The 24,287-nt window shown below is 51.7% G+C and overlaps 7 protein-coding genes across 7 annotated transcripts; 3 read left to right on the forward strand and 4 right to left on the reverse strand.

Annotated features, from left to right (window-relative positions):
- The first annotated feature begins 475 nt into the window (after positions 1-475).
- On the forward strand, positions 476-1,921 carry BJY04DRAFT_230528 (inositol phosphosphingolipid phospholipase). Its single transcript, XM_073719311.1, has one exon. It carries the CDS (start codon positions 508-510, stop codon positions 1,885-1,887), a length of 1,380 nt encoding a protein of 459 aa, XP_073567384.1. The 5' UTR covers positions 476-507; the 3' UTR covers positions 1,888-1,921.
- A 483-nt stretch (positions 1,922-2,404) lies between these two features.
- BJY04DRAFT_221941 (putative ubiquitin-protein ligase E3 component (UBR1)) lies at positions 2,405-8,906 on the reverse strand (the record flags this gene model as incomplete). Its single annotated transcript, XM_073717253.1, has 2 exons — positions 2,405-2,672; positions 2,746-8,906. 2 exons carry the CDS (start codon positions 8,904-8,906, stop codon positions 2,405-2,407), a joined length of 6,429 nt encoding a protein of 2,142 aa, XP_073567385.1.
- Positions 8,907-9,657: 751 nt separating this feature from the next.
- On the reverse strand, positions 9,658-10,044 carry BJY04DRAFT_221942 (cytochrome b-c1 complex subunit 9; the record flags this gene model as incomplete). Its single annotated transcript, XM_073717254.1, has 3 exons — positions 9,658-9,723; positions 9,786-9,834; positions 9,896-10,044. 3 exons carry the CDS (start codon positions 10,042-10,044, stop codon positions 9,658-9,660), a joined length of 264 nt encoding a protein of 87 aa, XP_073567386.1.
- A 273-nt stretch (positions 10,045-10,317) lies between these two features.
- Positions 10,318-11,576, forward strand: BJY04DRAFT_197866 (putative RNA binding protein Pym). Its single transcript, XM_073712534.1, has one exon. It carries the CDS (start codon positions 10,331-10,333, stop codon positions 11,228-11,230), a length of 900 nt encoding a protein of 299 aa, XP_073567387.1. The 5' UTR covers positions 10,318-10,330; the 3' UTR covers positions 11,231-11,576.
- A 133-nt stretch (positions 11,577-11,709) lies between these two features.
- On the reverse strand, positions 11,710-16,582 carry BJY04DRAFT_209849 (Protoporphyrinogen oxidase; the record flags this gene model as incomplete). The annotated part of the gene is made up of 7 exons (XM_073714177.1): positions 11,710-12,507; positions 12,577-13,242; positions 13,310-13,584; positions 14,083-14,086; positions 15,026-15,568; positions 15,605-16,097; positions 16,158-16,582. The coding sequence occupies 7 exons, from the start codon at positions 16,580-16,582 to the stop codon at positions 11,710-11,712; spliced, it is 3,204 nt and encodes a 1,067-aa protein (XP_073567388.1).
- Positions 16,583-18,018: 1,436 nt separating this feature from the next.
- On the reverse strand, positions 18,019-19,091 carry BJY04DRAFT_221946 (uncharacterized protein; the record flags this gene model as incomplete). Its single annotated transcript, XM_073717255.1, has 3 exons — positions 18,019-18,345; positions 18,436-18,586; positions 18,649-19,091. 3 exons carry the CDS (start codon positions 19,089-19,091, stop codon positions 18,019-18,021), a joined length of 921 nt encoding a protein of 306 aa, XP_073567389.1.
- Positions 19,092-20,088: 997 nt separating this feature from the next.
- Positions 20,089-22,061, forward strand: BJY04DRAFT_221947 (P-loop containing nucleoside triphosphate hydrolase protein; the record flags this gene model as incomplete). The annotated part of the gene is made up of 4 exons (XM_073717256.1): positions 20,089-20,343; positions 20,419-20,683; positions 20,772-21,445; positions 21,522-22,061. 4 exons carry the CDS (start codon positions 20,089-20,091, stop codon positions 22,059-22,061), a joined length of 1,734 nt encoding a protein of 577 aa, XP_073567390.1.
- Positions 22,062-24,287: the final 2,226 nt, after the last annotated feature.

Genomic DNA, 24,287 nt, shown 5'->3' on the forward strand with positions numbered 1-24,287 from the left:
GCCACGGATTCATGTTAGCGGACATTGTGGTACGGTCTCGGATGGAGTATCGACTGCGGAGCAAGCTCGCTCGTCGTCAAGGTGATTCCACGTTGACAGGCAGCTAATTCTGGCCTACGGGGCGCTCTAAAACTCTTGTTTCCGTCGAAGAAAGGTTGCACAGGAGGCTCTGCCTTTTTTCGCTCACGCGTACAGCTCTGCATGAACGATATGCAAGTCTCACTAGCTTCGCAGATAGTCTTTTATACCATTTGAGCATGGCTCAGGAGACATCATGGATGCAAGCCTCAATAGAACTGACGTAGGATTATGCGTAGAATCAATAGATGGAATCAGGTTGGGGGGGAGATGGGAGTAAATAAGGTCCATCTGTGATTCTGTGTACTCCGTAGACAGCGCTAATCTAGATCGGGATAGCTACGCCTCTCCAGTTCCCCACACCAGAACGAACGTCAAGCCTCAACCTCGTATTCAGCTCCTTTATCCATCCACAAGCAATCCTCCAAAATGAACGACCCAGACCCCGACCCATCCTCCATCCGCATCCTCACCCTCAACTGCTGGGGCCTCAAGTACATCGCCAAATACCGCAACGAGCGCCTCTCCGAAATCGGCCGCCAACTCTCCCTCTCCTCCCCACCCCCCGACATCATCGGCCTCCAAGAATGCTGGACCCAACAAGACTACGAGTCCATCCGCTCCCAAACAGCACACATCCTCCCCTACGCTAAATTTTACTACGGCGGAATTTGGGGCGCCGGTCTTGCAATCTTCTCCCGATGGCCGATCGAGCAGTCCTCCATGTACGAGTATCCGCTCAATGGCCGCCCAACGGCATTCTTCCGCGGAGATTGGTTCGTCGGGAAGGGTGTCGCCTGCGCAAGGATTCGATACGGGAGCGGTGTCAAGGATGTCGCGGAGGTATTCTGCACGCATCTACACGCGCCGTACGAGCAGGAGCCGCACGACAGTTACCTTGCGCACCGGACGGCGCAGGCGTGGGAGATTGCGAAGCTGATGCGCGGCGCGGCGGAGAGAGGCCATTTGGTAATCGGGCTGGGCGACTTCAACATGCTGCCGTCGTCGTTTGCGCATCGCCTGATATGCGCGCATAGTCCTGTCGTCGATGTCTGGCAGGTCATGTACCCGGATTCGTCTGTCGGGGCGGCGAAGGACGCCGTCGAGAAGGCGCGCGGGAAACCGGTGCCGGAGGCTGGATATAACCTGAACTACAACGGCGCGACCTGCGACGGGCCGTATAATACCTGGCGGTGGGAGAAGAGGAACCAGAAGAGGCTGGATAAGGGCCACGATATCACGGTGGACGCAACTACGCCGGATCTCAAGGGGAAACGGCTCGACTATATTTTTGTTGGGGAACCTGAGTCCTCGGGGTGGACTGTTGCTGAAGCGAATATCACCATGACACAACGCCATCCTACCCTTCGGTGCTCGCTGAGCGACCACTTTGCCGTCGAAGCTGTCATAACCCGCTCCCCATCATCATCTAAAAAAGACTATCCTCCATCCGAGAAAACAGCCCCGACTGCCCTCACTCTCCCCTCAGAAACATACACCCACATCCTCTCCATGATCGACACGTACGTCCTGCGCGAGCGTAAACAGCGCCGCTGGCGTCTTGCCCACTTTGTTACCTCCGTGCTGGTCACGATCGGCTGTCTAGTAGGAGTCTGGTGGAATGGGGATAGACCTTACATCCCGTTCATACTGACGCTGGTAAGCTCTTTGGGTCTCGCGGCCGGGGTACTGGATGGCTTGATTGGGGGCTTGTTTGTCTCGAGTGAGATCAGGGCGTTGAAGGAGTTTGAGTGGGAGATAAGAAATACGAGGGCTTTGGTGGGAGGGGTTGAGGCTGGGGAGGAGTAGTGATACCGACACGACTAGAGGGAAAACATGTATACCATATGTATAGTATAAGTATAATGTGACTGGTGAGTTGACTTTATGATGTACATATATTTTATATAGTATATAGTTAGCATATTCGAGAATGGAACTCATGTATGCCATTAAAGATGAGAGGAACACTTTTCCTATTCTTCATGAGTTATAACTGAATATACTCCGGTCACTTGGTCTAAGGCAGCCGCTCCCTGGAATACAAATGACTCAATGACCCTGCAGTGCAAAAGACCCAACGTCATCTCATCCGATGGCCATTCACCACCCCCTAAGCAAAATACACATAATACACCCATTCATTCCATTAAAAAAAATACATGAAAATAAAAACCCACACCACATCCCATCCCACACGCTCTTCTAATTTTCACCCCGCCTTCACACCTTCACGCCTTCCTTCCAAAGTTCCTTCCGTCCTATCCCCACACGCACACCGGACAAACAATACAAAGAACCAAATTCATCCATGCCCTATTCCTGATCAAATAGTCTCCCACCCCCCATTATTAACATCCGCCTCTAACCGCCGGCTGATCGTCGCCGGCACACTGTGACTCAGCCAAACATCGCGCAGTAGCCGGTCGTATCGTTTCTGATTTAGCATTAGCGGGCGGTTCCTCCGTAGACCCGGGTCGACTTCGCCGTGTCGGTCGAGGTACGGCGCGTAGTGCCATGAGCCGACTTGGTGGTGGAGGTAGAAGACGGCGCATTTGCGGATGTTGACGAAGAGGCCGATTGTTTTGCCGCATCTGTAGAGAGATAAATGTTAGTCACGGAGGAAAACGGATAGGGAGGGACCAAGGAGTAAGGAAAGGGACGTACTTCTGAAGATGCTGGTTACAGCCGCCGAGCTTATTCTCGAGACAGCACACGGCCTGCGAGCAGAAGATGTCGCCGCAGAAGAGACAGATGCTGGGGTCGCTGAGCTCCTTCTTTGAGTTCGGGCAGCGGCGGCGGTTGGCAAGTTCGATTAAGCTGTCGAAATACTTGGGGAGGCCTACGAGTTCGAAAATTGCGGGGTGAGGAAGGCTAGGCCAGAGCTTGTTGTCTCCGATGCGGATGCCGGAGCGCGAGGCGTTCCAGTGGAAGATCCAGCCGGAGACCATGCCGTCGAAGGGCTTGCCGCTCTTGCGGGCGGGGTTAATGGATGAGAAAATGTCGTCGAGGGAGGGCAGGCGGAGTGCCTTGGTGAGGCGGTCGAGTTCTGAGGAATCAATGTCGTTGAAGCCAGTGTCGGGGAAGTCGACGCCGTGTTGGGCATGTAGGAGAATGACCGTTTTACGGAGGAAGGTCAGGGCGTAGCTTGAGATGAGGCGTCGTAAGGCTATGATCACTCCAGGAGTAGCGGAGTCCTCGCCGTCCTTAACATAGCCAAGTTCAGCAGGGAACGAGGATCCCTTTGCTCGGCCTACAGAATTGGCCTTAAGCTCTGCGACAATGGTGTTAAAGAATTGTCGCGTCACTTCAAACCGCTCATCAGAGAGTTCCATCTCCAACAAGTAGTGTGCATCGCCGTGCTGGTTTAGTTCTTCTTTCAGACCCATAGGCCAGAGAATGTATGTCGCGGCAACCTTGACAATCTCAGCAACATAGCACATCTGTACCAAATGTCGAATGTCCATGTTGAGAATTGGAAGCAGAGCGAGGGAGCATTCAGCCAGGAACACGAAGGTGTCTTTAGCGAACAGCGGCTCAATAGCATGGACGTCGTTAATCAACGACGTGGCTCCGAGAGACGGGTGGCCAACGAACAGCTGGCAGAGCTTCTGGCGATGCATTTCGCGGTATTCATCCAATGACCGACTGTGGCCAGAGCTGCTATACAACCCCCCAACTGAAGCATACGTCAATGCCGTCTCAGCAAAGACGCGAAGGTGGGTCAATGTCAACTGAGGAATCTTGTCAAGCAGCGTAGTGCCCGGCTCTGACTCAACGCCACGCTGCGCAATCTCAACGGCAGCGATACTGAACCCAAAACTCTGATACAAAGAGTCTGTATGAATAATATCGTCACTATTCAAAGTATCTGGCGGGTGGCTAAATGTGGAATGAACATGATTCAAGCGAAGAGTCTGCTTCAACCGAGTATAGATCTGTAGGAGCTCCGACATTGGGCTACCACCTGCACTTGGGACATGCTGTGGAGAACTGACAGCAGCAGGTTCATCGTGCGGGGAGAAAACCCCCGGCATAGGCAGCCTAGCTTGAGGTAGGAAGAGCGCCATGGAGGGGAGAGAAGATGACAATAGCTCTTCGACCTTGTTTGCAAGCGGCGGCACAAGGGTCTTTGAGAGATAGTCCAGGAATAACACTTGGTATGCCTGCTGTTGTGTTTCACCGCTCTCCGCAAGGACAGCGTAGTTCAGCTTGTGCCTGTGAGAGAGCATAGACTTCATGTCATGATTGACGAACTCGTCAAACGAGGACTTTATACTCAAAGCGCCGGGGTACGACTCCTCTTTGCCTTTCCAGGTAATAGGCAAGAACGCATTACCTAAGGCCTTGCACAAGGGGCAGACGAATTCTTGGTTAATCAGGCGCTCAGGATGTTGTCGTGCGATTTGCTGAGTATGGCGCCGCTGAGTAGCAGTAATGTAGACTTCGAAACAAGTGTAGTGCATGATATGTCCACAGCCTGTAGTCACTGGACCGCGCACAGTGTTCTTCGAGTTGAACCCTTTACTCAAGCCAATCTTCTCACCAGTCACCTCTCCCCCGGAGGAGTCCAATCGTCGCACTGTAATGTGATTCTCACCGGCGACACCGAACGGCCGTAGATGCTCAGCTGACTTGTCAAGGCTCGAAGGTGTCTTGAGAACCTCCCGGATCCAGTCCGCTTCCTGGATATCAGTCTGCCTCAGGATGCTACTGTCCTGAATGAGAGCAAATGTACCGTAGAGTCGTCCGTCGTTGGTATCTTCCTGGCAGAGTATGCAAGTACCGCTAGGGTATTTCCAGACCTTGGCTTCTGGAGCAGCCTCAGTTTGAGAGCTCACATCACTAAAGTCCTCCTCACCCCAATTAATATCCGCTTGGTTGTTGAGGAAGTTCTGCTGTTGCTGCTGGAATTGAGCCATAACCCTAGCCTGTCGCTCCAGAGCCTGCTTCTTTTTCAACTCCTTCTCGCCCTCGGTGTCAATCGCGGGCGAGTTCGTATCAACTCTGTCGTATGGGAATTTCAGGGTAGCAGTCGCAGAAGTATAGGCGTCCGGGCGTTTCTGCCAGAGGCGCTTAAGGATGTGTCGGATCTTCGCGCCACATGAGGCGAACTCGGGCATCTGCGAGATCTTCTCGAGGAGCCCAAGGATTGTCAACTCTCCCGATTGAGTTGCCTTTGTCTTGGTCAACACATGGTGAACAAAGGATTGCCCGGCCTCATCCCCATATTTATCGTCATTGGTGTTGTCCTCGAGTGTAGCCGAAAGGACCAGATGCAGAACAACATGCAAAAATGTCTCAATGCGAGTTGGGGGTATCGACGGCGACCAGTCCTTGGAAGACATAACATAGTCCAAGCACTGATGGATAATCTGAGCAAATAGTGGGGTCCGTGTGAAACGAGCCAGACCTGAAAAGGCGCCAGAGGTCAAAGGCTGCAACCTAGGCTCAAACACAACCTCAGAAACATTCTTCCCTGTTTTCTTGGCCATCCATTCCCTGTAAATACCGTCGGCCTCGTCTCGTTGGTTCTTGGTGTAGTGAGCGCTGTACGGATCTACCAGGCTGATATAGTCTGGCTTGAGCTCAAATGTACCAGTATCATTCAGACCCTCCGGGGGCCTGAACCTCGCAACCTCCTCTAGAATGTCCTGGAAAATGTCCGAGTCCCGTCCCTGCTCGCTCAAACGGTTCGACAACTCAGAGAATGAGAGAGGCTTGAAGCATAGGACGTGTGCAATTTCGCGACTCATATTCTCACGTGCCGCAGTCTCGCTATCTGCGCCGCTGAGAAGTGAGTTTCGATCAGTCAAGAGGACGATGAGAAGAAGAACAAACTCCTCCACCACGTCGAAGACTTTTGAGTCTTCATACCCAGCACGTGGAATGTACATCCTCATCATCCAGTCAACGACACCGAATCTATCGGCGATAGAAGCAAGCACCCTGCTAGGGTTACATGTTACTAGTGCCGACTGAAGCAAGAAGATATCGCGATAGTAGCCTAGCTCACGGCAAGAGACTCCTCGGTACTGGCTCATCTGGTGACGCAGGCTAAGACCGTTGCGCACCCACATCCCAGACTTCATCTGTGCTAACCAGGCACACACACGGAGCGGATAGTCAAACATCGCCAGGAGCAAGTCTTCCGGCGTCAGCTCATGGTCATGAACAAATTCGCTGTTGGCCATTGCGGCCGCAGTAAGGAGGACTTCTCGCAAGAGTTCGCCGCTTAAATCCTTAGCGCAGTCTATCAACCACGAGAGAGTGTAATGAAGACCATGATGGAAGCTCATGGCACCTCTCTCCACGACAAAGTCCACCACACGGTACCGTGTAAGCCTCTCCGGCTGGTCAACCTCGAATTCAAACGGCGGCAGAGTCTTGAACCGGACATAATCCTTGATCTCAGCCTGATCAAACCGCTGGCGCTCACAGCCGACAGAGTGGACTATAGTAGAGATCGTGGTTACAGTAATAGCACGAAGCAGGTTTTCACCTTGATCGAGCTCAGGCTTTGTGAAGGCTTCACGTATCGTGACGCACAGCCGGTTGATTTCTCGCATCAGAATCGACGCGCTAATCCACGAGTCATTTTCGTACTCGACGTGCTCTCCGACAGCGCGCACATTCGGGCATATTCCTTGCGACAGCTTGATCAGATCGAGGAATTGCAGGAGATATTGCTCCTCGTTTCGCACACGTCTTTGCACGAACTCGGACTGCAGGAGATACCGGAGGTCACAGAAGAAATGATAGAGTCGCCTATTGTTGACGGACCCAGAGTCAAATGACAGTGTAGCATTTGGGTTGACCTCACGAGGCTCTCCCACTTGCCTAGTAGTTAGGAAGGTGTACAGAATCGCCATCACCTTGGTCAAGAAATTGCCACGCAGTACAATCTCTTCGGTAATTGAGGGAGTGGTCAACAGCTGTAAGGTAAGATTGACAATCGAATGGTCTGGTTCCCTATCGGCGATCAGGTACAGCTGAGCAAGGGCGCTGTAGAGAGTTGACAAGCGTAGACCCATGACCCGTTTAAAGTGAGGCACATTCACCACGGTACCAAGATACAGATCGCGAAGGTCGTTGCGGGCCTTCTTCCACAATCTTAGATCAAACAGCACCATCTTATCAAGCCGGGTAACCTGCGATAGGTCCTCATAGGAGTGTGTGAACTCATTGATTGCTGGGGCCGATGGTCGAACCAGCCAGTGCTTCGGTGCCTTGGCGGAAGTAGTGCGTCGAACTGGGGCAGGAGTCCTTGGAATCGGTGTCACAATGGAGCCATCTTCATTATTTGCACCCTCTGTGTCGTCTTGATGTTCATCTGCGGGCGTCTCGTCTGGGTTTGCCTGATCGTCTTGCGCTTGCTGTTGATCCTGCTGTCCAGCACGATCGCCAGGGAACGGCGTAGTAAAGCCAATGATAGCTTGCGCCATCTGTAAAGCGTCCTCTGTCCCACCCATCACCATTTCAACATCGTTCACGATGTCTCCGCCGAACTGGGTGAGGTCGATTTCCATCTCATCCTCTCCGTCATCGGCTTCAACCTGGGCTTCAACGTAGTCTTCATCATCTATATCAACTACGTCCGGGTCACCATCTTCGTCAATGTCGTTATCGTCCTCATTTTCCTCATCGTCGTCTGGAGGTACGCCCTGGTTCTGTGGCGTCACGCGGACCATGACAGTGCGGTATCCCCCAGATTCTGTGAGTGAGTGATCATCAATGCCTTGGCGGCCAATATCAGCGTTGAAGGCATCACTACCGCGCTTCCAAGTGCCTAGAAGCTCCTCGCAGATCGTCTGCCGGAGAATCTCATTGTCGTGAAGAATACTACACCCGGCAATATCCTCAAGCCACTCAACAATAGTCCCGCACATCTGCTCCCGGAATGTATCGCGAGACGACCGAATCGTCGTGGTGACCCTAATCTGCTCAATAACCCGCGACACATCCAGCAGCCTCTGGAGATCCTTTCCATACTTCACGACACTCCGCCCCATCTCATGTGTTTCCTGCGCCTTCTCCTGGCCATATCGCTCCCGCTCTCGACAGGCCCGGGCAACCTGCACAGTGACGTCTCGAACGGTATGTTTCTCATCGTTCCAAAGCGCGAGAGCAAACTCCGGTTCATCCTCCACCTCATCACCCTCACCATACCACCCAGCCGAAAATCGAGACGCCTCTTCATCCTCCCGGATCGCCTGCTCCGACTTAGCCACACGCAGCTGCTCCGGCGAGCAGGAGATAACATCACAGAAATAATCCAGCACGCGGGCAATCGTCATCTTAATACTCGCGACCAAATCCTCCGGAAGCGCCGGCCGCACAACCCCCTTCCCTTTCTTCTCGCCATTATCCGTATGGATCGCACAGAAGAGCGGCGTCCGCCACGCCTCCTCATCCCCACAGTCACAGCACCCGCTGTTCCCCATCGACAGCGAAACATGGTACTGGTGGGTACTGTGGTCCGACGCATCGAAGCACCGACTGCAAAGCACACAGGTCTCGTCGACCCCGCACGTAATGCATCTGTATGTAGCCTCGCCAGCGCGGAAGATATGGCCGCACCGCTTACCCCGCGCGGCTTCTGTGTATTCTGCGCCCTCGACGGCGCCCTGGGCCTCTGCTAGCTTCCATGGTCCTGGTGGCGGTCCGTTGGGGAAGAGCTGGTGCAGGCGTTCCTCGTTGTAGCCTGTTAGGGAGCGGAAGAGGAGCTCTAGGAGGGCTTTCTCGGCGGCGGGGCCATAGCGGTAGTTGTGTTCTTTGGGGAGTTGGAGGAGGCCGTGACCGAGGAGTCTCTCACAGTCTGCGAGCATTATTTATCGCCTTGATCCGTGGATCGAAGACGCCCATGTGAGGGGGATGGAAGGGGGGACTGGTCGGGTCTGTAGCTCGCGGTGGTGTGGCGGCGCGTGAAGCAGGGTTGCCGCTTTGATGAGGGGTCTGATCGTACGAGTATGACCGGCAGTCGTCGGGGGAGTTGCATGTGAACCTCGATATCCAGTATCGAGATTTGAAAAGCCTCGAGAAAAGCAAAAACGTGGGTATGGAAAGTTCTGAGGTTGTTTGAAAAACGCTTAGTGATCGTTCTGGCTATCGATGTCACAGTGGGGAAGGGAAGAAGAGCTGGCGGCGGGAGGGAGTACTTGCGGGAGAGGGGACGCACCAGTGTGATTTGTATCCTAAAAAAAGAGTCCTGCAGTCCTCGAAGTGAATGTCAAGGCTATTGTACAAAGAGACAGAAGAAAATTGAACGTTTCGTTTTCTTTGAGAAAGAGTTGCTCGAGTCAACCCCCGATGACATCTACGGCATTCTCAATGCGGGCTTGGCATCATCACACCGCTGGCCGCAATATCAAACACAAAACGGCCACCCACGGATGCTAATCAAGTCATCTAGAGATCAGAGAGCATATATATGAATCATGTTACAAAAAACAAAGTTCTATTTGATACAGACACCCTGAACTATAGCACATCCCCCATGTATCGGTGTATAAGACGAGACTGAATTATCCCCTGGATATCGTAGCATTTTCAACGTGGTTCGACTTCCGGAGCCCGTATTTACTCGTCGTCATCCTCCTCCTCAGCCTTGTTGACGTACTGGAACTTGATGTCCTTCCATTGACGCTAGTGGTAGCTGCATGTTAGCCTGCGTTGTGTGGTCTGATTCGGAACGATGGTGAACATACGCCGCGGTTCCAGGTATCCCAGAGCTTGTTGGTGGAGGTGTCGAAGGCACTGTTTGATGGTTTGTTAGGACTTGGGGACCGTGGAGTATGGTTGGGGTTATGGGACGCACATCTCGAATGCGAAAGCACCGGCGAAGATCGAAGTCAGGTAGACAGCATTTCGGCGGATAAGGGCCCTAAGTTCCAACAATGCCTCGTTAGCTAAGTCGAGATGACAGCGACCGAGGTCATCCGCTGGCGACCAGGAAGGGGGAGACATGCTGGTAGATGGAAGAAGCGAACTAGACGGAGACACGCGCGGTTAGCAATTGATCTTCATAGCGTTCGATTGATAAGAGCACTCACAGCGCCGGCCATTGTGACGGTAACAAACAACGAACGATAGGGGAAAAGAAAGCGGGGGCGCAAAGGGACTTCGAAGCTCTTGAACGGGCGACGACGGGGAGGTTGTCGGATTTGAGGTTTGAGAACGAAAAGCAGCGGGAATCGCCGGGCCCGTGATTGGCCAGTCGGCATCATAAGACTTGTGCATGCACTATTACATAATGCGGCTCATAATTCCGGCAGTCCCGCATTTTGTGTCGTTTTGGCGCCGCATGATGGAAACAATTCCCCTCCAACGGCTGGCGTTTACTCTTACTACAAACACTTCGTTTCTTGACGCCGGAATACTTGCCCGAATATCGTGCACGGACTTTACCTACAACCTAACGGGCTCGCCCACCTCACAACGTTCTTTCAATCAACACCCAATCCTCCCGAATCTCACAACCACACATACAGCTATGGCATCGCAAACTCCCACCCCGCCAAATGGTGTCACATCCTCCGGAATAACCACCGACTCCGTCACGGGCGAACGCTACATCCCCTCATCACTCCGAGCAGACGGCTCAAAACGGAAAGAAATCAAAGTTCGACCCGGATACCGCCCCCCAGAGGATGTCGAATTGTACAAGAACCGCGCCGCAGAGGCATGGAAAAACCGCGGCCGAACTGGCGGTGTCCCCGGAGCAGAATCACTAAAGGAAAACGACACCGCGAAAGGAGGCAGCGCTGCCAGCAACAAGAACGCTAAGCGTCGTGAGGCGAAAAAGAAGGCCAAGGCGGATGGCGCAGCTACGAGCACTGGAAAGGATATTTCACAGATCGAGAATTGGAGGGCAGCACCGGTTGCTGCGGATAAGAATCAGGGTGATGGAGAAGATGCTGCGGCGCCCGTTGACCCGGAAGTTGAGAAGGAGAAGAAGGCTCGTGGATTGAAGAAGAAGCTGAAGCAGGCCCGGGATTTGAAGGAAAAGAAGAATCAAGGCGAGGCACTTCTACCGGAGCAACTGGAGAAGGTAATCAAGATCCAGGAGTTGATTCGGCAGCTTGATTCCCTGGGTTTTGATGCGAATGGAGATAAGAAGGAGGGTGGGGAGGAAGAGAAGCCAGAGAAGTAGGAGCCTCCTTCTATTACCGGTCCCATTATCCTACGCGGAACTATCTATAATCGCGCCATGGCAGTTCTCGCCTACCAGAACACCCACGAAGCCGACTGCCTGTGGTCATATTCATGTCTACATCGTCACCTACAATAGGAGATATGGCGGGGCCATCGCATGTCCACTTCCTCCCGCTTGGTCTGTCAGGAGTAGCTCACATTTATATCAACATCATTGAGCACACACGAGACTTCAAATCACCAAATGGCGGAGATTCTTTGTTTTCGTTGTCAGTGTCTGAAGAACCTTCCATCAGCGGACGGTCATCTACTACAAGACAGCTCATATGAAGGAATGCATTTATGAGGTGACATGGGTATCTTGTTTCACTAGCTCGTCTAAACCTATCCAATTCTATTTTACATAATGCCTGGACCTCACACTGTGAGCATTTAAAAATACACGAGAAGCCGTCAACTAAGACTACCTCTCCAGGATTAGTCATCCTCCCGGTCCTTCAATTCGTCCTTATAGATAATGATCTCGCGAATAGGCGAAGTGGGAACACCGCCTTCCAACTCCCAGCTCTCAGACTCTGGAAGCCACGGAAGAAGCTTCCCGCTGCCGGGCTGCCGGGGTTTGATACCGTAAAACGTAGCAAGATAGGCCTGGCGAATACTGTCCACGACACCCGTATTGCCCATCGCATACCAAGCTCCAGCAAGAGCAACCCTATTGTTATATTGTTCCCGAACAACCTGTGAGAGTTTGCCCATGCGATCGAAATGTCCAACTGTGGGCTGGGGAATGGCATCTTTCTGCAGCCGGGTGCGGGTTACCGTCGGAGTGTCAGTGACGCCAAGGTGACGCTCCAGAAGGGAACGAGCCATTGCAACAGCGGTTTCGGAGTCCGGATAGTCTTCGCATTTCCAGCCATCCCAGTAGTGGCCGCCCAGCATAACTGTGAGCTTGGTCCCGGGGGCTGTGTCCTGGCCTACGCTGGAATCTGACGCGAAGATCACGCCCAGTGCCCGCTCGGGGTTCTGTTCGTAGGGTATCGACCTTGGAATCAAGTAACCAAAACCTTTGACAGGAATCAGGTCCGGGTTGGGGTAGTACAGGTTGACGACCATGACCGTCACTGCTTCGAAACTAAACGCGGCCCCGGACAAAGGACGTGCCGTTTCATTCTTTACTTCGTTTTTCGATGAAGACTGAATTACAAGGTCAACGGGAGAACACGTCACAATGGCACGATTATGAACTCGGCCATCAGGCTGCGGGGCGTTCTCGATCTAATACAATAGTTAGCTCCGTGGCAAATGAAAGGTGGTCACTCTAGATGAGACGTCAAATTCGCATACCGTGAGGTCTAAGGTCTTGGGGTTCTGTTTTATCTGGAACAATGTTTGGTCCGTCAAGATTTCCACTTTCGGCGATGAACGCAACGCCTCGACGAGAGTGTCGACAAGCTGGCCCACGCCATTTTTCAAGGTCAAAGTGCTGCTGTCTTCGGTAAGCCCCCCAAGGGCCCCTAGGTACGACGTCGACTTTGTCTCTGCTATCACATTCCGGGCCAAAAGGTCATCAACGCCAACCACCTGTTTCCCTTGTCGCTCCAGGGCGAATAAGGAACCGATGATGCTCCCATGGTTGTCTTCGAGGGCACGAAAGCGGCCCATGAGCGCTTCCGCACTCAGACGGTCTATATTCCCTGCTAAGATACCATGCCATATGCTAGAGACCAGGTTGTTTGCTATGGTAGGGCTGAAACGACGTGATACGAAATCCATGATAGATTCGTCCTGCGGCTTGCCCTTGGGGGGGCTCATGAATGCCTCTTTAAAGAGACTGGTAATGAGAGTGTCAAACAAAGGTTCTCCGGATACTTTCTGCGCCAGCTGGAAAGGCCCGTCGCGAAATGACGGCATTTGAACTAGCCGGTCGGGGTAGTAGATGTAGCGGTTCTTGCTTGCGGGGGCCGACTTGGGTGTGAGGAGAATCTGGTCTTCCAGATTTAGGTCCAATAACTACCAGTCGCAAATAATTAGCTTCCTTTTCATATAGTGTCGAGAGCGTACGAGGCATTCACTATACCAGATCCAAGAGTGGCCCGCACGACAGAGTACCAACTCTCAACGTCCGCGGTCCATATTCAAAGACAACCTTTCCCCCATCGACCTCGATGGTTTCCGATTCCAACCAGCCTCCCAGACGCTTTTCTTTCTCATAGATCGTAACTTTGGAGCATAGAGGATCCTTGGATAGTCGGTACGCTGCTGTAAGGCCGGTGATTCCACCACCTACGACGGCAGCAGTGAACTGCTGCGTCTGGTTGTGCAACGAGCGCCGGAGGCCATTGCGGAGGAACGCTGTGGGCGTTTGCAGACTTCTGAATGCCCGACTAGCGGCGCATGGTAGACGCATTTCAGCGAAAGCGAGGAATAGAAATCATCGATGTTGAGATGGTGGGAGCTTAAGAAGAAAAAGGTCACGCAACTTAAGCTCTCCGAGATTCCGCAAGATCGCCCGGGACGTAAGATTACTGTTAATTACGGTATTTATAGCACCATCGATCTATAAGTAGTACTATGCAATCCCAAGTTACGACGAAGGTCCTCCAAGGTTGAATACAACGCCGGATCACCTAATTTCAAGGCGTTATAAAACTGTTAAAACCTACCTCTAAGGCATCCTTTGTCGAAAATATCTGTTTCATCAACGTACTCGTCAAGATTGCCATCCAGAAACACTCGCAGATAGTTCCGCGATCTGGACAAAGCAGCAGGATAAGAGCCTCGTAATATCTCAAGACGCTTGGGATTCGGATGGAAGTTGAATGTGGAAAGTGCCCTCGACCGCGACCTTACGTGGCTGCTTAGGTCAGAAGCGTACATGATATCTGAATTGGCGTTCTAAAAGCAGCCTCGAATTCTGGGAAATTCCAGAGCACATCTGACTTCCGGTACAGCGATACCGCAAGCCCATCATTGATATGTAGGTGTTTATAGACCCGCTGGTGCGGGCTTGAATGAAGGCAGTCGAAATGTCGCGGGCAGGGCTGAAAGCCAGCTTCAAGGAGAGCAGAGAAGGAGATCTCAACGAGCGCATCAGGAACGGCAAAGGCCGCGCCCTAGCAGCGTGAGTGGCGTTCCAATCCAGTAATACATAGATAGGGCACTAAGGTGTAGACAGTTAATAGATATCCATCCCAAAGCAGATTCGGGACTTTCACAGCGTCGAGAAGGGGAGAAATTGATGTTACTAGGTCAGTGTTTAGCTCTTGGCCACTGAAGTGGAATGTAGCCATTATGCATGGAAGTCTGGGCGAAGAGATGGATGAAGCAGCGTGCAGACGCGGGGGTGGTCAATACGGAACTCGCAGAGAAAAAGCATGTCCTAGTAGGTAAGCGCAGGCGACATCCTCGAAAAGCATCCTCGAATGCTGGCGGGGTTTGAGTTCGAGCTCCATGGGCGTAATATTACGGTGAACTACAGCTGAATCGTTGATACAAATCGATCTATAGCCTATGGAGTAGCCAAATGAACTGCTAGTTATAGGCTACCGATGCTACAAAGATGAGTGATAGAGATCGTAAGATAACGAAGCAGGGCTTCAAGATGACTTTGTATCCAGGTTCTATTTACACAACCAGTCCCAGTGATATCAGTATTAATGGTCAAGCAGCTAACGCCCATCCCCCAAGTTCCCCATATCTTGAATACAAAAGCAAATAGTGCACATAATAGTCCATGAAATGCGTTTCTTTGAAATTCTTATATTGAAAGTTCGGAGACGGACAATTAAGTCACAATCTCCTGAGATGAACTGTCCGCTCCAGCTCCTGGCTTAATGAGCTCCTCGGGAGCTTCCTCGTCGTTGACAAACTTCCGCTCGCTGATTGGCGCCTTGTTGGACCCTGGAGTCCAAACCTTGTCGGGGAAAGAGCCGCGTTGACCTTCCGCGTGTTTGTAGGTACAGTTAGGGTTGAGACAGGGGTTGAATTTGCACGCGATTTGAAGATGTGTGAATTTGCAGCCTTCGGTCGTACAGTCAGCACCGTTGCGGCAGAGGGGCATCGACGGGTGTTTGAAGTGGCAGTTAGGATTGGTGCAGTGAGGGAAGAATCGGCACAGCTCCTCTGCTTGATGGGCAGATCTAACAGCTGGTGAAGGGTGACGGCCGCTGCACTTCCGGTTCTTGCATGCCGCACCAAAGGAGCAGTGATCCGAGACATCGATCGGAGTACCTTCGGGGGCAGCGGGGGACTGATGTGCGAAAGGGCAGTCTTTCCTCGTGCAACGAAGGTTGAAGTGGCAAACACTATCCGGATTGCTTTCATCTTGACCTCCATTCTGTGCTCCTTGATCAAGACCCGTATCCATATCAACGTCGGTATTTGTCGAGTTCTGTGGCTTCCGGTTTCCGAAGCCACCTTGCTGACGACCTCCCCTCGGACGCTCAACGCGGTCTGACAGCGAGCGTCCTGAGCCGGGCTGTTGGAAAGCCGGGTTGATAGCGGGCGAGACGAAACCGGGCATGAATTGTGCCATCATCCTCGCTTGTTCCTCTAGTAAGGACATCAGGTGCATCTGATCATTCGGGTTCATGTTCATCAAGTTGCCAGGGCCACCGGCCATCGGATTGTTCCCCATTCCCATACCACCTTGCTGGCGTCCGCCGTACATTCGCCCGTTTCCGTTCTGGTTGAAGCGTCCTCCTCTGCTCCCAGCGCGACCGTGTGAGTTTATTCGGCCGCTACCCGTCTGATCACGTATGCGGTGCAGACCGTTATCGCGTTCTAAGCTTCTATTGATCTGGTTTAGCATTCTACCCCTTCCTCCATTTTGACGGTTGTTCCGCATCGATTTCGGGCCAGTGGGTCTATAAAATGGTTTGTTAGTGAGGTTCAAGAGCATATTCTGAGCAAGACAGTGCACATACATTCCATCGGCCCCAGATCCTGCATCACCCATGTTCATATCGACATTCTGAGATTCACCCTCCAAGCCCTGTTGTTGGAAAGCCGCAGTTTCTTGGTCATCGAACGAAGGGATCGCTTGAGCGGAGGCGTTTTCGGTTGCCGGAGCTGCGCCGCCGTTGATCTGCTGGTCGAAAATTTGTACTTGCTCGAAGAGCCATCTGGAGAAGTCTAGCGCTTGTGTGTCACCTTCTCCGAGGCCGAGTAGATCGTTGGAGAGTTCGCTGGCAATCTGTTCCTGGGTTTTGCCGTTGACTAGCATCAGGATGACATACTCTGTCAAGGCGGAATCGCTGCTGTCAGAGCTCCAGCCCATTTCAACGAGTTTTGGTTGGATAGCATTGCTCAAGGCCTCCGCTAAAGGAGTGCCAACCGCGACCTTCGCCATCTTGACTGCGCCGGCGCAGAAAACGAGGAGAGATTTGCGATGGGAGACTGGAAAGGAAGTTTTGGGAGAGTTACGTGGAAGTGCAACGCTGTCAGTTGTAGAGATTGAAAGAAGAACCTCGACAGCAGTTATAAAGTGGGGAGGATTGTTAAGGGGATTGGGAGGGACAAAGACGATAAAGAATTGTTGTCTATCGTGACAAAGCTGGAGTTTCGGATGATGAAAGATGCCCAGAATCTCTCTCAAGCCACAGTTCTCACGTGACATACTTGGTGTGGCGTTACCCTGCCCTTACTTATGGAGGATAAGTTATGCATAGCAACAATTACTAATTAATGCGCCTTGTGACTCAACCACCTGGTGTTGCAGGTGCAGGTTCATGATTCTAATTCTCAAGTCTCCCTATGCTTGCCAGCCCGGTATAGCTATATCTAAATATATAATCAGTCCTTAGGCTTTTCATGTATGAGTCACTCATTTCTTGAACTACAAAAGCTTGCCTTTGTTTCATTCATTGTCCGTCTGTACATGTTCCCCCACCAAGTAGGTTCCAGATACAATGAAGAGAGAGCGCCCACTCAGTGAAGGTGCCTTGACATGATTTGCCTTGGTGGCGGTGCAGAAGACGCAATACAGTCCTATATTTCCATATTAGACCATAAAGGTTCAATCTAGCTGAAATATACGTGACTATTGCAAGAGGGCGGTATGCTATTTTGTGTTAAGAAACAGGAAAGAACTCCTCTTATTATTTCAATTGAATGATTAGCTAGAGAGACTGCCAGCCTTTATCTAAAAGACGCATATAGACCATGTCACTGTTCTTGTAGGTTATGTATCTCAGGGTTACTGCCTTGTATATGGCATGATATATATTATGACCTTCAAAGGCAAAGGAAATATGCAACAGTCTGTTTATCACCAAAGCCCTTCACTATCACAATCTGGGCCTTCCGTGAAGAAGTTTCTTCTTATTATACCCCCCACACGAAGAACATAAGGAGTTAAGATCCAGGTCGACCCGCATCACAAGGTCGGCAACACACCAGGACAAACCGGTCGACGAGCCGGTCAGGCTCTCCTGAACCTTAAGACCATCAGCCCATATGTCCTCTAAAGGTGTGAACTCTCTAATAGCCGACATGAGCCCCGAGCCGCATAAAAGACAGGCTTCACCCCAGCGCAAGGAAGTATAAGAACCATCTACGCGAAGAGGCTCCAGTGTGTTAGAGCTGAAGAGCTCAGGGCTAAGGTGGTCCACTAGTTCTGTTTGGCTTGAGAATGTCTGACAGCAAATGAATATGTTTGGACAATTGTATGATGGTGCTGATGGTTGAGAATTTGCGGTATTAGATGGAGGTTCTATCGGGAGTGAATTTTGTGCCCTAGGGAGTAAGAATCATACCAACCTGTGTAATATAGCACGGGAGTTATACTCACGATAGTTGAAATTGTGCGTCCTCAGGATAAGACGCCGAAGCCCAGAGGGGTAGGGGTGTTTGTAGCTTCAACCCACTGTCCTTTTCCACGGTGGAAGGTTCTTCTTGAACATGTTTCCCGGTGGAGATGGACATGCTAAGTTGCACGCCAGGGTATACCGCCGATGACCAAGCTTTGTTACTTATCAAGTTCCAGACCTTTGGTTTTCCCTTGACTGGACTGAAGAGCCATATTGACTGCCGCTCGACGGCGGCCAGTATAGGACTGTTCTTGAATGCATGCCGTAGGAAATCAATGAAGCCCGAGTTAAGACCACGGTCAGACTAGCCACTTATATTAATTTGCACCAGGGGACTTGGCCAATACCTCAAACGTCCCACACACCTCCAGCGGCACCGATATCGTCTTCCCACCGCGTCCTGGAATCGAATCGGCTTCTGGTCCCACGGTTCCTGTATTACAGTGTCGATATGCGCCTTGATGACCTCCGTTCCAGTCCGGACTTGTAGCTCTAGGCCCTGCGTGCCGGTTTCCATTTGTTTTTGGAGACCCTGCATCGCCTGACTGAAGAGAAGGTCCATCGGCATATCTTTTCAATTTCCAACTGACTAGCCAAGCCTTCTTACCTATTTAGCGCCTGCATTATAAGACCCAAAACAACCGCATAACCCTTGATAGCGTCCCTAAACTCCGACACCTGTTTCTTCCCGAACAAACTCCACCCCAACTTCTTCTTCAAACTAACAATCCTCCTCGTTCCATCTTTATTCGTGTCGCTCGGTTTCGAAGATGCATACTTCTCGGTATGCTGGTTGAACTCATTGATCAGCCTTTCCATCTGCGACAGCACATTTCTTGTCCGAGCAACCTGGTTAGCCGAAGGCACAGCGCCATTCGTCATCACCTTCTCAAGCTGAACAACGATATCTTGAAATGCAGAAATCTCGAGCTGAACTTCCCGAATCAGTTTCGAATCTTCGGACGTCTCACTTAGCGCCTGCGAAAGACTCCATATTAGTGCTGCGACTGCGATGAAGTCGCCGGTGCTGAAGCCGAACGCCGGGACCATGGTGTTCACAGTGACTTGTCGAGGGAGCTCGGAGACCTATATCTGACGACGATAATTGATTTCGCAAGTTTTCTGCCAGATATGAATGAGCACAACCAGCCTGGACCCATTAGTTTATTGCTTTGCCTTGCTTCACTTGCCGCGGTCGCGAGGCTGAGTAGGATGAGGCTGAGACGTCCCTTCAACGCAGACATCCTTTCCGATTGGCGTGGAGCCGTCGATTGGTTGCTGTCGTATGCTGTGAAACGTTGTCTCAGACTATGATTTGAGGAATACTTAGGTACTTCGTCTCCTGTACTGAACAAGGCAGAGTTTCAGCATCTTATGAAGTGGGCCTGCTCCAATATCCTGTAGTGCTTGCTACCGACATTGACTTTCATAATAAACGTGCAGCAATACCCAAGTTATTACACACATAAAATCGACAAGGTCGTATACAGGCAGCTCCATGGAAGTGACGGTTACAAGAAACCAGGTAGATCTGACGTGGTAGTTGGAATGATCGGACAAGCGCATGCAGATTGATGCCAATTTCCAGTTCAAAGCAACAACCACGGGTCTAGACCTCTAGGCCACTTCAGAGCTAAGTTAGCTGCTTTCCCCGCATCTGACCACCAAGTTTATTATCGGCCTTTGACCCCAAGGCTACAGAGTGCACGGGGTAGATTTATAGTGAGTTCCCTGACGACCGTCAGCACTCGGGCTCTCCCCACGTTGCCCTAGGAACATGAACCTTGATGTAACTCTTCAAACAGACTCAAGGACAGTCATCATCATGCTGCGTCAGAAAGATCACATTCAAGTTACACAGTACAATCGGCGGTTGTGCGACAGACGATCAGCGTTGGGGCCTACTTTGGGCTTTGGTGCCTGGCTTTGTCTCGCAGTATGGAAGCACAAGTACTGAGCCTCACCCCGCTATCGAAGTATACCAACCCACTCCTCTACATCCATTCCCTCATACACAACATACCCAACCCTTGATTAGCTCTCAATCATGGAGCAGTTCCTCCTCGAAAATGTCAAGCGCTACCAAACCCTCGTCGAACGATTCACTCCACCTCGCACCAAAGAGGCCGCCAAGAACCTGCAAACAAGCCCCAACCTCACCGTTGCAACGCGAATTCGCCCAATCCTGGAGAAAGAGCTCCAGTCCGGCCAGGTGTCAGCTGTATTTCCACGTCAAGGAGAGGATGCAACGGTGGATATTCATGAGCTGAGGAATGTGCCGCGGGGGTGGCCGCTCTTGAACGTGTGTTACTCTCAACCTTACCCTGGTGTACCGCATTCGCAAGATGCTGAAATAACTAATACTTTCTATGACTAGTCATACACCTTCAGCTCTGACAGAACCTTTGCCCCGGAGCATACAACAGACGAGATCTATGATGAGATCGTCAAGCCCCTTCTACCCTGGGTGATGCAGGGTAAAGTCGGGACGCTCTTCGCCTACGGCCAAACAGGCTCAGGCAAGACATTCACAGTCAGCGGATTAGAGAGACTTATCGCGAGAGACATCTTCAAAAGCGCTCGCGCAAGTCGAAGGAAGATCCACATCTCCTTTGTCGAACTCGCTGGCAACTCTGGATACGGTAGCCTCCCTCCCCCCTGTCACCCCCTCAAACCACACCCGTTGTCATGTCATATGGCATGAACAGCCACCACGAACACCACCCCCAGACCTGCTAAACAACCGCCACCCCATCCAGATCCTCGAAGACGCCTTCGGCGAAACCCAACTCGTCGGAGCCATCGAAACCGCCTCCTCATTCAGGCAGACCGCACCAACAACGAAAAACGACGGCTCTTCCCGCTCACACGCGATCTGCCGTCTCAGAATCGAAGATGCTACTTCCTCTCGCATCAAGGCCCCTCGCCCAGATGGGATCCTGTACATGATCGACCTCGCGGGCTCCGAAGCAGCAAGAGATATCGCGAGCCACTCTGCAGACCGCATGAAGGAGACCCGCGAGATTAATGTGAGTCTGTCGACGTTGAAGGATTGTATTAGGGCTGTGGCGTCTATGGATATTCCTTCTTCCTCCACTACTTCCAGCTCCACTGGTGGTAAGAAGGGCTCCGCGAAGAAACCCTACATTCCCTTTCGCCAGAGCGCGTTGACGAAGGTCCTTAAGCATTTGTTTGACCCGGATAGCACCCAGAGCTGTAAGACGGTGATCTTGGCTTGTATCAACCCGAGTTTTCTGGATGTTGGCGCGAGTAAGAATACCTTGCGGTATGCGGAGATGCTTAGGGTTGCGCTGCCGAAGAATACGAAGAAGGGCGTTGAGATTGATATGGCTGTGCCGGCGACTTGGGGGAATAAGGATGTGAGGAATTGGATTAAGTGGCAGGTATGTCTATCTATTTCTTTGGCCTGACTTGGTTCTGGTGGTCTTGTGGTGTGCTGATTATGGACTGTATGTATAGTCTGGACGCCTGGCTATCTCGGCGTATGATCTCGCTCCTACTGAGACTGGATTGCAGCTTTTACGTCTACCGGCTGAGGAATTTGTTCAGCGCTGTCTGGAAACACCAGGCGTGACGGAAGAGCAAGCTCGAGCGTTCCACTCGAAGCTCTGGGAATTGCATGTCAAGTCTCAGCGAGATAGGCCGACTGGAAGCCAAGTACAGGGCTCCACGGACAAGATCACCAGCAGAGACCCCGATATCAAGAGAGTTGAACTCCCTTTCCAAGACAGGATCCGACCAGGGATGGTGGTTCGGTGGACCCCGCCAGTGGATTTTGCAGAGCGGTCTCTCGACCATAATCTGATTTTAGTATTGGCTCCGGATGCTGGCTCCGCCGGTGAGAAGAAATATCTGTGTGCCTTGGTTTTACCGGGCACACTTGGGGGAGCATATGAGGTGCATTTGTGGAGACAGGTGGTGGTCAGCGTTGGGGATATGGAAGCGGAGGTTCTGCTGGAGTATGATAGTGCCACAAGGTATTATCATGTTGTTGTTTAATACTTTCCATCCAGGTCCTGGTTTGGGAAATATTGGCGGAGTAGTAGAAAGTAGACTGCGCATGGTAGACTGAGCTTGAAATCAACGAACTTACCTTGTTATGTTACTGGATTGCGTAGGTTAGCGATGCTGTATGTTCCGCTTGAACGGGCGATGCACTATTCAGAGGCCTAGCGTGGCCGATCTGTTTTGATCTGATCTGACTTTCCGCTCCTGCCTTGTTCGACGCACAGGAGATCCTTGCAGGTTGGGAAGCAGTGCGTAAGCACTGCAAAAGAGTCAAGAGTCAATAAGAATGGTGATTAGTGCATGCAGAGGACTTATCCACGATTCAAGGCGCAACAAGTGCAACACGATCTCTGATGCCCGGTCTCCCCTTGCAGAATTGCTGACTTGCCGTACATCATGCAGCGCGACCTTGTTCCAGTGGACTACAGCAACTGAGCAAACTCAAGTGGACTCCGTGAGGGGCTTTTGCGCAATAAATCCAAGCTCAAGGACGCTGTCTCTGAGACCTACCGTCGTATCAAACCCAGAATAAGAGCACTGAGAGTATCGGTGACAACAGTCGGTCAGAAGATTTGGGTGAGGATGGATCTTGACCTTCGATCGCTGAGGACCATCTGAGAAAGCACGGTGCAGGCGTGTCTCAAGACAAAGAGCACTAAGTTCCAAGCAGCTCTGGTCATAAGTAGCGGTAAGGTCTTCCTTCCACATGAAATGGTTGCTGTTGAATCCAGATCATGAAGTCATATAGGGTTTCGGGCAATCAAGGCAGCAACAGGAAAATCAAGGCCACACAGGCCAGGCCGTCTAAGGCCGCAAGACTCATAGTTATGGAGCGCATGTACCTCACCTCGCTCTTGAGCGAATCTTGACCCGTGCTCACGCTCCTCTGACGGTGACGTTCAGATCAGGCAGTATAGAATAGCGTAGGTAAATTTCGGCGGCTCCGTAGCGTTGTACTTTCCTCGCGTTGGGTTTCCCTGCCCAAGTGAATCAGGTAGGAGATGACGCTACGGGCACGGGGCAAAGGGAGTCAAGAGGACGGCTACGTGGCGGGTGGGCATATTGACAGCTGTACCAGGCTCAGAAAAGAGATAGACAATTCTTCTTCCCAAGAATCTATTTCCATCGGAAGCAAAATATGTCGAGGCACGCGATGCGGCGATGAGAGCGTGACTTGTGAGTACCATTCCGGGGATCGAGCAACGCGACAGGGTCAGGACTACTTGCCTGCGCGGTAGCCGGCAGTGGGGAGATCACAACAGCATGATTTCTTTTTCTGGAGTTCTCGTGCCTCGAAATCAGATTCAAGACAGCATGAACGACTGTAGGTGGGTAAGACAGCGCTGCAAGTTGGAGCTGTCTAAAAATAGGGAGTAGGTAAAGGTCAATGTGGGCATTGTCCACGGGACTGTTGTGGAATGTACGGAGTAGATTTTGACTTTGGGCTCTGCCGTTCTGGAGAGGTTCCTGCAGCGTACTGGAGAGCGTTGAAGGAGTTGGAGACTGTCTCCATCGTTCACTGAAGCTTCAAACTTCAATAAAGAACGATTGCGAGTCAAGAAGGCCGTTGAATTCTCAGATTACCAGAAGGGTGCGTGTCTGTTGGGGGAAGTCGCGCTCTTGGTATGGTAATTTACGTAACTTACCAGACGCGGACCTTGCGTGTCTTAGACGCGTTGGCACGCGTTTACCCCGCCTGGAACGCGTTGGCCCCACCGGCAATAAGCGAGGCGTCAAACTGGAAAGTGCACTAAAACGGAAAGAGCGACTGTGATTGCCCTCGAGTACGGAGTACCAGTGACTTTGATAGCGAGATGGTCTCTGGAGAAGAGTTTTCTCTAATGAGGGAGTAATGTTGATGCTCTGGGCAGTGTACGCAGTAGAACCATGCGTGTCTCTTTTGCTCGTCTCTCCTGCGTGTCCCTGATCTTCAACGTTCCCAGTTCCCTCGAAGGACGTGGGCTCGTGGAGTCGAGGACGGTTGGCGAGCTAATGCACGCCCAGTCCACCAGGCATTTTAGCATGCTTCTGCAGGGGACAGACTTTGAAATCGACCTGAAGAAGAGACCGCCGTTTTTTTTCTATCACACGGCTTGCCAAAGGACGGGATCTGTATGGAGGAATGATCCTCCAGTGGGATGTACAGGATAGATTCCTGGATGTGATAAACACGTCCACACGTGACGAGGTATTCCGTACAGGAGGAAGAGATCTGAC

Source organism: Aspergillus karnatakaensis (genome assembly GCF_047715665.1).
Source record: "Aspergillus karnatakaensis strain CBS 102800 unplaced genomic scaffold BJY04scaffold_54, whole genome shotgun sequence".
In the NCBI taxonomy this organism is placed as follows: domain Eukaryota; kingdom Fungi; phylum Ascomycota; class Eurotiomycetes; order Eurotiales; family Aspergillaceae; genus Aspergillus; species Aspergillus karnatakaensis.